Source organism: Gallus gallus, chromosome 2, assembly GCF_016699485.2.
Source record: "Gallus gallus isolate bGalGal1 chromosome 2, bGalGal1.mat.broiler.GRCg7b, whole genome shotgun sequence".
NCBI classification, from domain to species: domain Eukaryota; kingdom Metazoa; phylum Chordata; class Aves; order Galliformes; family Phasianidae; genus Gallus; species Gallus gallus.
This window is the reverse complement of record NC_052533.1, coordinates 147,954,946-147,965,353: the sequence shown is the minus strand read 5'-3', so window position 1 is coordinate 147,965,353 and position 10,408 is coordinate 147,954,946. Positions and strand designations below refer to the sequence as shown.

At 54.1% G+C, this 10,408-nt stretch overlaps 3 protein-coding genes across 4 annotated transcripts; all 3 read right to left on the bottom strand.

Annotated features, from left to right (window-relative positions):
- Positions 1-1,251: 1,251 nt before the first annotated feature.
- On the bottom strand, positions 1,252-9,339 carry LOC121106493 (feather keratin 1-like). 2 transcript variants are annotated; one of them, XM_040696115.1, is made up of 2 exons: positions 9,237-9,339; positions 1,252-1,859 (listed from the first exon to the last, which is right to left on the bottom strand). In XM_040696115.1, exon 2 carries the CDS (start codon positions 1,837-1,839, stop codon positions 1,543-1,545), a length of 297 nt encoding a protein of 98 aa, XP_040552049.1. In that variant the 5' UTR covers positions 1,840-1,859; positions 9,237-9,339; the 3' UTR covers positions 1,252-1,542. The 2 variants fall into 2 exon arrangements, with proteins under 2 accessions (XP_040552049.1, XP_040552050.1); XM_040696116.1 differs by lacking the exon at positions 9,237-9,339 and adding an exon at positions 2,071-2,140.
- LOC100857698 (feather keratin 1-like) lies at positions 1,252-9,354 on the bottom strand. Its single transcript, XM_040696124.1, has 3 exons — positions 9,237-9,354; positions 8,621-9,026; positions 1,252-1,453 (listed from the first exon to the last, which is right to left on the bottom strand). Exon 2 carries the CDS (start codon positions 9,004-9,006, stop codon positions 8,710-8,712), a length of 297 nt encoding a protein of 98 aa, XP_040552058.1. The 5' UTR covers positions 9,007-9,026; positions 9,237-9,354; the 3' UTR covers positions 1,252-1,453; positions 8,621-8,709.
- LOC100857940 (feather keratin 1-like) lies at positions 5,136-5,576 on the bottom strand. The gene has a single exon (XM_003643646.6). It carries the CDS (start codon positions 5,534-5,536, stop codon positions 5,240-5,242), a length of 297 nt encoding a protein of 98 aa, XP_003643694.2. The 5' UTR covers positions 5,537-5,576; the 3' UTR covers positions 5,136-5,239.
- Positions 9,355-10,408: the final 1,054 nt, after the last annotated feature.

Genomic DNA, 10,408 nt, shown 5'->3' with positions numbered 1-10,408 from the left:
TCCCTGCCAAATGTGTTCGAGCTGTTCTCCGCTCCTTATCTTTATAACCTTCACCCTCCCTGTTATTCCGGACCCAATGCCTGTGGAAGTGCTCGGAATCCCTCCTTTTCTAACACTCTCTACGTAAACTATCTCGATTTGCCCCTTATGTCCACCTTGTGAAGCTGCTTTCCCTTTTCTTGCTATGAAGCCCTTCTTTCCATACCGCAGGGACCTGATGTTGCCCTTCCAAACCTCGCGAGGACCAGGAGATGTGGGGCGGAAACAGAAGGCTATTGTGTTTTAACACATTTCACCTAATCTAATCACCCCTAATGGGGGCGTTGATTGACACTAGACTGAACGTGAGCCAGCAGTGTGCCCAGGTGGCCAAGAAGGCCAATGGCATCCTGGCTTGTATCAGAAATAGTGTGGCCAGCGGGAATAGGGAAGTAATTGTCCCCCTGTACTCCATCCTGGTGTGGCCGCACCTCGAGTGCTGTGTCCAGTTTTGGGCCCCTCACTGCAAGAAAGACATCGAGGCTCTGGAGGGTGTTCAGAGAAGGGCAACAAAGCTGGTGAGGGGTCTGGAGCACAGGCCTTATGAGGAGCGGCTGAAGGAGTTGGGATTGTTCAGTCTGGAGAAGAGGAGGCTCAGGGGAGACGTTATTGCTCTCTATAACTACCTGAAGGGAGGTCGTAGTGAGCTGGGGGTCAGCCTCTTCTCTCGTGTGACAGTGATAGGACGAGAGGGAATGGCTTCAAGCTGCACCAGGGAAGGTTCAGGCTGGACGTTAGGAAATACTACTTCTCTGAAAGGGTGGTCAGGCACTGGAATGGGCTGCTCAGAGAGGCAGTGGAGTCACCGAACCTGGAGGTGTTCAAGGAACGTTTGTGTTGAGAGCCATGGCTTAATGAGAACTATTGGTGATGTGTGGATGGTTGGACTGGGTGATCCTGTGGGTCTTTTCCAACCTTGGTGGTTCTGTGATTCTATGATTCTATGACTGGGTCTGATTGTGGACATCTGCTCTTCCTGACTGGACTTGAGCAGTGCAATTGTGCTATTTGACTTTCTTGGTACAAGTGTGGATAATATGTGATGAGATGAAGGCCGTCTGCTAGCCACCAGAGCTCTTGTTGGTGCCAAGGTACTGAGAGGAGGTCCTGGGTCCCTTTGGACCCGAGATGCTTATTTCTAGAGCCATGTCTTTGTAGCGGGTGAAGTGAATAGAGCATTAAGCAAAGGAATGAACAGGAGGAGTCTGAGGCTGGCATGCATGAGATCTTTATTGAGGAAAATTCGAGAAAAGGAAGGATCCGCTTGGAGATGGCGAGGTATAAAGTGCACAACTTAAGGTGCAAAGAAAGGAGAAATCTGCAGTGCTGATGTTTCCAGACAGCGTGGTGTGACGCTGCTCCCTGCTTGCGAGTTTTGTTGTGTGAGAAGAGGAGCCATGGCTGGTGAGCCCATGTGCCATCAGTGACACAGAGATGAGAGCTCAGTGCATGAGGCGCCTTGCAGGGTGCAGGAGGTTGCTGTGAGGGTGTGGGCGCAGGCCCTTAGCAGGGGTAGCGGGCTCTCCAGCCGTTGAAGCAGCCCAGGCCTCCGAAGCCGAAGCCGCCGGAGGAGATGGCCACTCCCTGGGCGCTGAGTTCGCTGCCCACGGCAGCTGATGAGGAGGATCCGACGGCGGTGTTCTGGGGGAAGGAGCTGAGGATGGGTCCCGGCAGGGTGACCACCACGGCGGGAGGCTGGATGACGACCTGGGAGTCCTGGCACTGCCTGACACAGGGCTCGTTGCAGCTGTTAGCCAGCGGGGTGGGTCCGCAGGGGCGGCAGAGGTTGGAGCAGGACATGGCTGTGGGGTGGAGGGTCTCTGGAAGAGAGGGTGTTGGGTGAGCAGAGGTTGTTCAGGACACAAGGAGTTGTGCTGGGTTGGCCCAGGGAGCAAGTAGTAGTGGCTTGGGGCTGAGGTTAGCCCCCTCCTCTTGGGGAGACTGACGGGCTGCAGAGTCTGGGGGCCAAGGGGGTGTGGATAGCAAAGCCAGGTGGGGTGCACGAAGGAGGGCAGCGGGGTGCAGGCTTACCTGGAGGAGTGCAGAGGAGAAGGCGTCAGGAGAAGGGTGTGAAAGCGTGCAGCACACATCTGGCTTTTATTCTGCTGTGCGAGTGCCTGAGGGCGTGGAGAGAGCCTCTGCACATGGCAGCACTGTGCAGTGAGCTGCTTTTACATGCCAAACCCTGAGATGTCATGAGGTGGGGGGTTATTGTCTTCCCACAACACTTCCTTTTCATTTCCCAGTGTTGTGGATTTGATCCTTTGACCCAGTCGGCATTTTTTAGTGTGACTGGAGTTATGAGGAAGGCGCATGTCATGGAAGATGTTGGAAGCCTTGTCCAAAGCCTTGGAGGAGGGATGTGGTCTCCTTAGTGATGCCATCCGGTGCTACTCATGCTGTCGTGTTTGTGGCCACTTTGTGAGGTGCAGACCCCATTCCTGGCATCCTTTGTGGGCTATTCTGTGATTCCCAGGTGTATTTGGCTTGAGACTCTGCTCGTTGCACTGCGCTGCACTCCCTGGCTGCCTTCTGCTTTATTTGCTTTCCTTGAGCTTAGTCGTTGTGTTCTGCATTGGGTGTGTTGTGTCAACATCTTGGTTCCCCTTTTGCTTTGGAAATTGTGTTTTGGTGAAAGGAGGCAGCCATTTTTGCGCAGTTTCCACTTCGGGCCATTCATGGTGGTTTTAGTACATTCAGACAGAGGAGGGGAATTTGTGGAGTTGAGATTTTGGGGTCCTTTATTGGTTTGGGTGTTAATGGGCTATGCAGCCGTGAGCCACTTCATGACTTGGTCGAAAACAGGGCATTTGAGTGGAAGGCATGCCCTCGTTCAGCTGAGGTGACTGCTCTGTGTCTTGGTGCTGAGGTGAGCAGTACTTCTTTTTCTGAGGAAGATGGACCAAAGGACACAGAGGGGCTGTTCTGCTGGATGTGCCAAAGTGTGCGAGGCCTGCTGGGTGTCACCCAGGAGTGCTGATTGAGCCACGTGGAGTGGGTCCAGAGGAGGGCCACAGAGAAGGTCAAAGGGCTGGAGCACATCTGCTGTGAAGAAAGGCTGCTGGAGTTGGACTTGTTCTGCTTGGGTGAGAGAAGGCTCCAGAGAGACCTCACTGTGGCCTTCCTGTGCTTGAAGGGAGCTTACAGGCAGGAGGGGAACCAACTTTTTACATGCTCTGAGAGCGATGGGACATTTTAACAGAAAAAGGAGAAATTTCCTTTAGATGTCAGGAAGAAATTCTTGACTGAGGCAGTGGGGAGGCCCTGGCACAGGCTGCCCAGACAGCTTGTGGATTCTTCATCTCTGGAGGCATTCAAGGATGTGGCCCTGGTCAGCATGACCTGGTGGTGGGCCGTCAGCCCACAGAAGGGATGATGGTTAAGGTCCCTTCCAGCCTTCACCATTCCACCGTTCGATAATTGTATGATTTGAGACTGTCTCCATGCAATGCTCATTCAGGAGCTGAGCCAGTGTGGGTTGGACAGCTGGAGAGCGACGTGGACTGAACGCCGCTGGCTGAAGGCGTGGGCCCAGAGCCTTGTGATGGGGGGCACCAAGAGTAGTTGGAGGCAAGTCCCTCATGCTTAGCCCAAATTCGGACTGTTAAGGATGTCGTCTCAGTGCTCTGGAGGCGACGGCGGTGGTGCAGTGATTGTCTGGGAGTGGGAGAGGATGGGGGAATGTGTTGAGTAGAGAGGAATCTGGTGGGGTTGGAGGAGGGCCAATAGAATCTGCTGCATCCACAGAAGCCTGCCGTCAGGCAGCAGGACTTGTTGGAGGCAGGAGGGATAGAAAGCAGCTTTAGGGAGAGGACATTTTGGTCACCGTGGGGAACCGATGGAATATAAGAATGCACTGCATCCTATTGGAAAGGAATCCAGCGGTCGTTGTCTGGGGCAGGGTGAGGAAAAGCATTGGCAGCGACTGCAGGAGGTGCTCCTCCTCCTCTCCTGAGCACCGGTGAGGCTCCACGTGGAGTTCCGTGTCCGGCTGTGGACTTCTGAGAAGGAGAAAATCATGACCTGAGTGGGGTGAGTGAAGTGTGGGGCCGCCGAGCTGCTGCAGGGGCTGCAGCATGGTTAGCATGAGGAGGGAGCTGTCAGGTGTTTCCTCAGCAGACGAGGATGTGCAGGGGGTAATGTTGTCAACGTGGATAAACGGATGGGGGAAAAGAAGCGGAACTTATCCACAGTTTCCCTCAGCATTCCATGGCTGTTCAGGAGCCCCGGGGCAGGAGCGTGAGCAGAGAAGGTTTCATCAGCAAAGAGGAATTGGCTCTTTTTATGGTGCCAGTGGTGAATCAGTGGGGCACGTTGAGCAGAGAGCTTGTCGAGCATCTTGTGCTGGAGCTGCTGCCCAACAGTGGATGCGATCCTGGAGAGACTGCTGTAGCTGACCCTGTTTGAGCAGGACGGGCGCACTGTGCGATCTGAAGGGATTCCTTTCCAACTCTGCGCTTCTGTTGTTGTTGCTGTTGTCTGGAGAGAGTCCTTCTGCGGAGGAGAGTTGTCCAAGCGTGTGCTGAATCAGGGAGACCACATCACAGGTGTGTCCAAGAGAGCAATAGCACATTCAGCCTATCAAGGGGCCAGCGCAGAGCTTAACACACGCTGGAGGAAGCCCAGCAGGTGCCCATATGGGTTTGTGGGGAGAGGTTTGGGTGCCTTTTCTCACCCCCTCTCCTGGACTTCTGTGCTCGGGCTCTGTGTCAGCTGTAGTAGGAAGAGCGCTGGGAGCAGAACTGAGGAGGAGGAATGTCAGTGTGGTATGCAGCAGAACTTTTATTGAATGAAAGGCAAGAAACATAAAAGAACACCAAGTGGAAGGGCCAGCTCAGCCCCTGCCCCAGTATGGAGGGTGAATCCTCCAAGAGCCATGAGATCTTCTCACCCTGTGACAAAAACATCATCTGGGGAGTTCCTGGGGTGCTTCTGCTAGGGAGTCATTGCAGGGGGAGCGTTGGCAATAGCAGACAGTGGGATGGAAAGAACACAGTGGGAGAGCAGCAGGAGATACACCGCCCATTTATCCAGACAGCGTGATCAGGGCCCTTTTCCCTGTTAGCTTGCCTGGAGTCTTCAGGAGAGAAGAGAGAGCTGCTGTGTCTCAGCAGCTTCTGAACCTTATTACATGAATGGCACAGAGATGTGACCTCATACATGAGCTAATTTGCAGGGTGCTGGTTGTTGGAGCAGGCCCTTAGCAGGGGTAGCGGGCTCTCCAGCCGTTGAAGCAGCCCAGGCCTCCGAAGCCGAAGCCGCCGGAGGAGATGGCCACTCCCTGGGCGCTGAGTTCGCTGCCCACGGCAGCTGATGAGGAGGATCCGACGGCGGTGTTCTGGGGGAAGGAGCTGAGGATGGGTCCCGGCAGGGTGACCACCACGGTGGAAGGCTGGATGACGACCTGGGAGTCCTGGCACTGCCTGACACAGGGCTCGTTGCAGCTGTTAGCCAGCGGGGTGGGTCCGCAGGGGCGGCAGAGGTCGTAGCAGGACATGGCTGTGGGGTGGAGTGTCTCTGGAAGAGAGGTTGTTGGGTGAGTGAAGGGTGTTGGGGGGGATGAGAAGCGTGGTTCTGTGGGTTTCCCATTGTGCGGGTAGGCGTGTAGGTTTGTGGGGAGCATCGCAGTGTGTGGGTGGAAGGGCTGCTGTGTCTGTGGGTAGCGGGGTGTGGGGAGCTGGGCCCGGTGGGGCATGGGAGGAAAGGCAATGGGGTGAAAGCTCACCTGCAGGAGCCCAGACGAGAAGGCTTCACGAGAGTGGTGTGTGGGAGTGAGGCACAGGGTCTGCTTTTATGCTGCTCGGCCAGTGCCTGAGGGGTTGGAAAGAGTCTCTGCACGTGGCAGCATTGTGCTGCCAGCTGCTCTTGCATCACATAGCGTTGCACATCACGTGGTGTGTGTTGTTGTTCCAGCAACTCTGCCTTTTTGCATCCTTTTCTTGAGGACGCGTCCATTTGGCACGGGCGGCACCTTTCAAGTGAGCGTATTGGAGGCCAAAGGAGCCATCTTGCACGTTCGTGTCACAGCATGCGGAAGAAGTGGCCAAAACACAGAATGGGAGCAGTGTTGACAGTGAGGTCATCGCTTGGCTCTTGTACACTATGCTTTGTGTCTTTGTTGTTAGAGGAGTTGCTAATTCCAGGCATCCCTGGGCGCATGGTTTAACGTTCTAGGTATCCTTGTTCAGAGATGATGGCACTTCCATTTATGAGCTGATTCCCCATCTAGCTCAGCCAGGGAACCTCATATGCATACTCTCTATAGACATCAGAAATTCTTTTTACATACAGTTGTTCTCCATATCCTTCTAGAGAAAATGTCTAGCACATACATAGACAAAGACATAATTCATTGTGTGAGCTGTTGGCTCTGTAGTCCAAATCTAAGGCTCTTATGAGATGTGGTTACATCAGGCAGGTGGCCAATCAGGTGTGGGATTCCCCAGAGCTCCATGTTTGGATCTGTTCTCTTCCATGTTGTACTAAATGATCTGGGTGCAGGACTTGAATGCGTACTGGGTAAGAAGTTTGCCTATGAGAGTAATTTGAAAGACAAAAGTGCAGATTAAGCTCAGCTTGGCCATTGGTGTAAATGAGAGTGGTGTTGGTCTCTACTCCCTGGTGACAGGTGACAGGTCAAGGAGAAATAGCTTCAAGTTGACCAGGGGAGGTTTAGGTGGGATACTGGCGAAAAGTTCTTCACAGAAGGGGGTGTTAAGCATTGCAGTAGGGGCCCCAGGGAGGTGGTTGAGTCGCCATCCATGAATGTGTTTAGAATCCCTTTGGATGTGGTGCTCAGGAACATGATTTAGCGGTGGGCTGTTAGAGTTAAGGTCATACGGTTAGGTTGAAGTTGGACTTGATGATCTTTCAGGTCTTTGACGACCTGAGGAATTTGATGGTTCTATAATTCTATGTTGAAATAGATTGACAGGAAGAGGAGAGCTAAGGAGAATCTCCATCCTTTACTGGATATGGCAAGGATTATGACTGCTGAGGTGAAGGAAAATACTGAAGTTCTCAATGCCGTCTTTAAGTCTGTCTTCAGAAGTGAGACCCGTTATCCTGGTCTGCCCCCAAACCTGGGGGTGTCGGATGGGGAGAAGAATAAACTTCCCACAATTAAGGTGAAAACTACGGAAGACCTACTACTCCACCTGGACTGCCACAAGTCCATGGGGCCGGACGGGATCCACTCGAGGGTGCTGAGGGAGCGGGTGGAGGTGACAGGCAAGCCGCCTTCCATCATATCTCAGTGTTCCTTGTGAACCAGAGAGGTCTCATAGGATTGGAGGCTTGTCAGTGTGACTCCCATCTACTGGAAGGGTCGCAAGGAGGATCTGGAGAACTACAGGCCTGTCAGCCTACCTTTGGTTCCAGAAGAGGTTCCAAGAGAGCAGACTGTCCTGAAGGAAATCACACTGCGTGTGCAGGACAGTTGGGAGATCAGGAGCAGCCAGCACGGGTTCATGAAAGGCAGGTCCTGCTTGACCAACCGGATCTCCTTTTCTGACTGAGGGACTCGCCTGGTGGATGAGGGAAAGGCTGTTGATGTGGTCTGCCTAGAATTTACCGAAGCTTTCGACACTGTCTCCCACAGTGTTCTCCTGCAGAAGCTGGCAGCCCATGGCTCGGATGCGCTCTTTGCTGGGTAAGGAACTGGCTGGATGTCTGGTCCCAGAGAGCGGTGGTGAATGGAGTTAAATCCAGGTGGTGACCGATCACGAGTGGTGTTCCCCAGGGATCAATGTTGAGGCACGTCCCGTTCGATATCTTTATTGATGACCTGGATGACGGCACTGAGTGCACCCTTAGTAAGTTTGCAGATGACACCAAGTTGGTGTGAAGTGTTGGTGTGCTTGGAGGTAGGAAGGCCTTAGCTACGAGAGAGGGATGTGGACACACTGGATAGCTGGGCTGAGGCCAATGGGATGAAGTTCAACAAGACCAAGTGCCAGGCTCTGCACTTCAGAGAGAGCAACCCAAAGCAGCGCTACAGGCCTGAGGCAGTATGGCTGGAAGACTGTGTAGACGAAACAGGCCTGAGGGTATTGGTTGCTGCCTGGCTTCCGTATAGCCACAAAGGCCAATGGCATCCTGGTTTGTATCAGAAGTAGTGTTGCCAGAAGGAAGGGGAAGTGGTCATCCCCCTGTCCTCAGCCCTGGTGAGGCTGCACCTCGAGTACCGCGTTCAGCCTTGGGCCCCTCACTATAAGAAGGAAATGTGCTAGTCAGCAATGCTCTTGTTGGAGACATGGTTGTGAGAAGAGGTGTTTTGGTTCTGTTTGACTCGGCATGATGGTTTCTAGAGCCATGCCGTTGTAGCGGGTGAAGTGGAAAGGGCATTGGGCCAAGAAAGTAAGAGGAGGACTCTGAGGCTGGCATGCATGAGAACTTTATTGAGAGAAACACACTAAAAGGAAGGATCCAGTTGGAGATCACCAGGTGGAAAGAGCACAATTTCAAGTGCAAAGAAAGAAGAAAGTTGAGGTGGTCATGTTTGCAGGCGGCAAGGTCTGATGTTGTTCCATGCTTCCCTGTTTGGTGACATGATAAGAGGAGCCACGGCTGGTGAGCCCATGTGCCATCAGTGACACAGAGATGAGAGCTCAGTGCATGAGGCGCCTTGCAGGGTGCAGGAGGTTGCTGTGAGGGTGTGGGCGCAGGCCCTTAGCAGGGGTAGCGGGCTCTCCAGCCGTTGAAGCAGCCCAGGCCTCCGAAGCCGAAGCCGCCGGAGGAGATGGCCACTCCCTGGGCGCTGAGTTCGCTGCCCACGGCAGCTGATGAGGAGGATCCGACGGCGGTGTTCTGGGGGAAGGAGCTGAGGATGGGTCCCGGCAGGGTGACCACCACGGCGGGAGGCTGGATGACGACCTGGGAGTCCTGGCACTGCCTGACACAGGGCTCGTTGCAGCTGTTAGCCAGCGGGGCGGGTCCGCAGGGGCGGCAGAGGTCGTAGCAGGACATGGCTGTGGGGTGGAGGGTCCCTGGAAGAGAAGGTGTTGGGTGAGCGGAGGGTGCTGGGGGTTGGTGTGGAGCTGTGCTGTGGACTTTGCAGGGAGTGGAGAGGTGTGATGTGGAGCTATGCAGAGTGTGACAGTGGGGGAGCAGGAAGGCTGCAGAGTCTGGGGGCTCCGGGCATGTGGAGAGCTGGGCCAGATTGGGGGGTGAAGGAGGGCTGCACATTGTAGGCTCACCTGGAGGAGTGCAGAGGAGAAGGTGTCAGGAGAAGGGTGTGAGGGAGCGAGGCACAGGGCCAGCTTTTATGCTGCTGTGTGAGTGCCCGAGGGCTTGGAGAGAGCCTCTGCGCATGGCAGCACTGTGCAGAGAGCTTCTGCTGCATGCCAGAGCTTAGTAAGTCATGAGGTGGCGTGTGTTTGCCTTCTCACAGCCCTCCGTTTTCATTTCCTCCTGTGGTGTATTTGATGCTTTGACCCTGTCGGCAGTTTTTAAGTGAGAGTGACCGCTTGTGTGGATTTGTTCGGAAGATGTGTCTCGTGAGGGTGGTTGGAAGATGCATTTAAAGCATGGGAGGGGTGTTGGTCACGGAGTAAGATCGTGGCATCGCACTTATGATGTATGGGTTGTGACTGCACTGTGTGGTGGGGACCCCATTTCCTGGCACCCTTGGAAGGCTGTCTGGGCTTCCCAGGTGTGTTCGACATGAGACCCTGTCACTTGCATCACATTTTCTCACTGACTGCCTTCATCCCAATTCCCTTTCCGTGTACTTCACCCCTCCCTTCCCACTGCGTGTGCTGCATTGACATCTTGGTTCCCTTTGCGCTGTGAAAGTGTTGTTTGGGAATGGAGTGACTGCATCTTTTGTGTAGTTTCAGCTTAGGTCATCCATGGGGATTGTAGCTCATTGAGGCTGAGGAGCGCTGTCTGTGTGAGCAGGACACGGTCCTCTCAGGCCTGGGTGAGAGGTAGCAAGGCCTGAGCTGGAGGAGAGTGGGTTGTTCTGGAAGGCTGAAGCAGAGCTTATGGGATCATTGCTGAGTTGAGTGTCGGTGGCTGAGGCTATTATTTCTCTGCATAGGCTATGACAGTTCCAAGAAGGATTTGGAGATTGCATAGAGAAATGAGCAGCACACATGCTACATGGGTATGCAGCCGTGAGCCACTCCAGGCCACTGTGGTCAAAGGCATAGCTGAGGAGTGCCCTCGTTCAGCTGAGATGAGTGCTTTGTGGCTGCTGAGGTAAGCAGTACCTCTTTGTCTGAGGAAGACTGAGCAAAGTAGAAAGAGGGGCTGTTCAACTGGATGTGCCGAAGTGTGTGAGGCCTGCTGGGTGTCACCCAGGAATGCTGAGGGAGCTGCGTGGAGTGGGTCCAGAGGAGGGCCACAGAGCAGATGAAAGGGCTGG

What these genes read in the sequence shown, in the direction of transcription:
- LOC121106493 (XM_040696115.1), bottom strand. Translation starts at nt 1,839, where the DNA reads ATGTCCTGCTCCAACCTCTGCCGCCCCTGCGGACCCACCCCGCTGGCT.
- LOC100857940 (XM_003643646.6), bottom strand. Translation starts at nt 5,536, where the DNA reads ATGTCCTGCTACGACCTCTGCCGCCCCTGCGGACCCACCCCGCTGGCT.
- LOC100857698 (XM_040696124.1), bottom strand. Translation starts at nt 9,006, where the DNA reads ATGTCCTGCTACGACCTCTGCCGCCCCTGCGGACCCGCCCCGCTGGCT.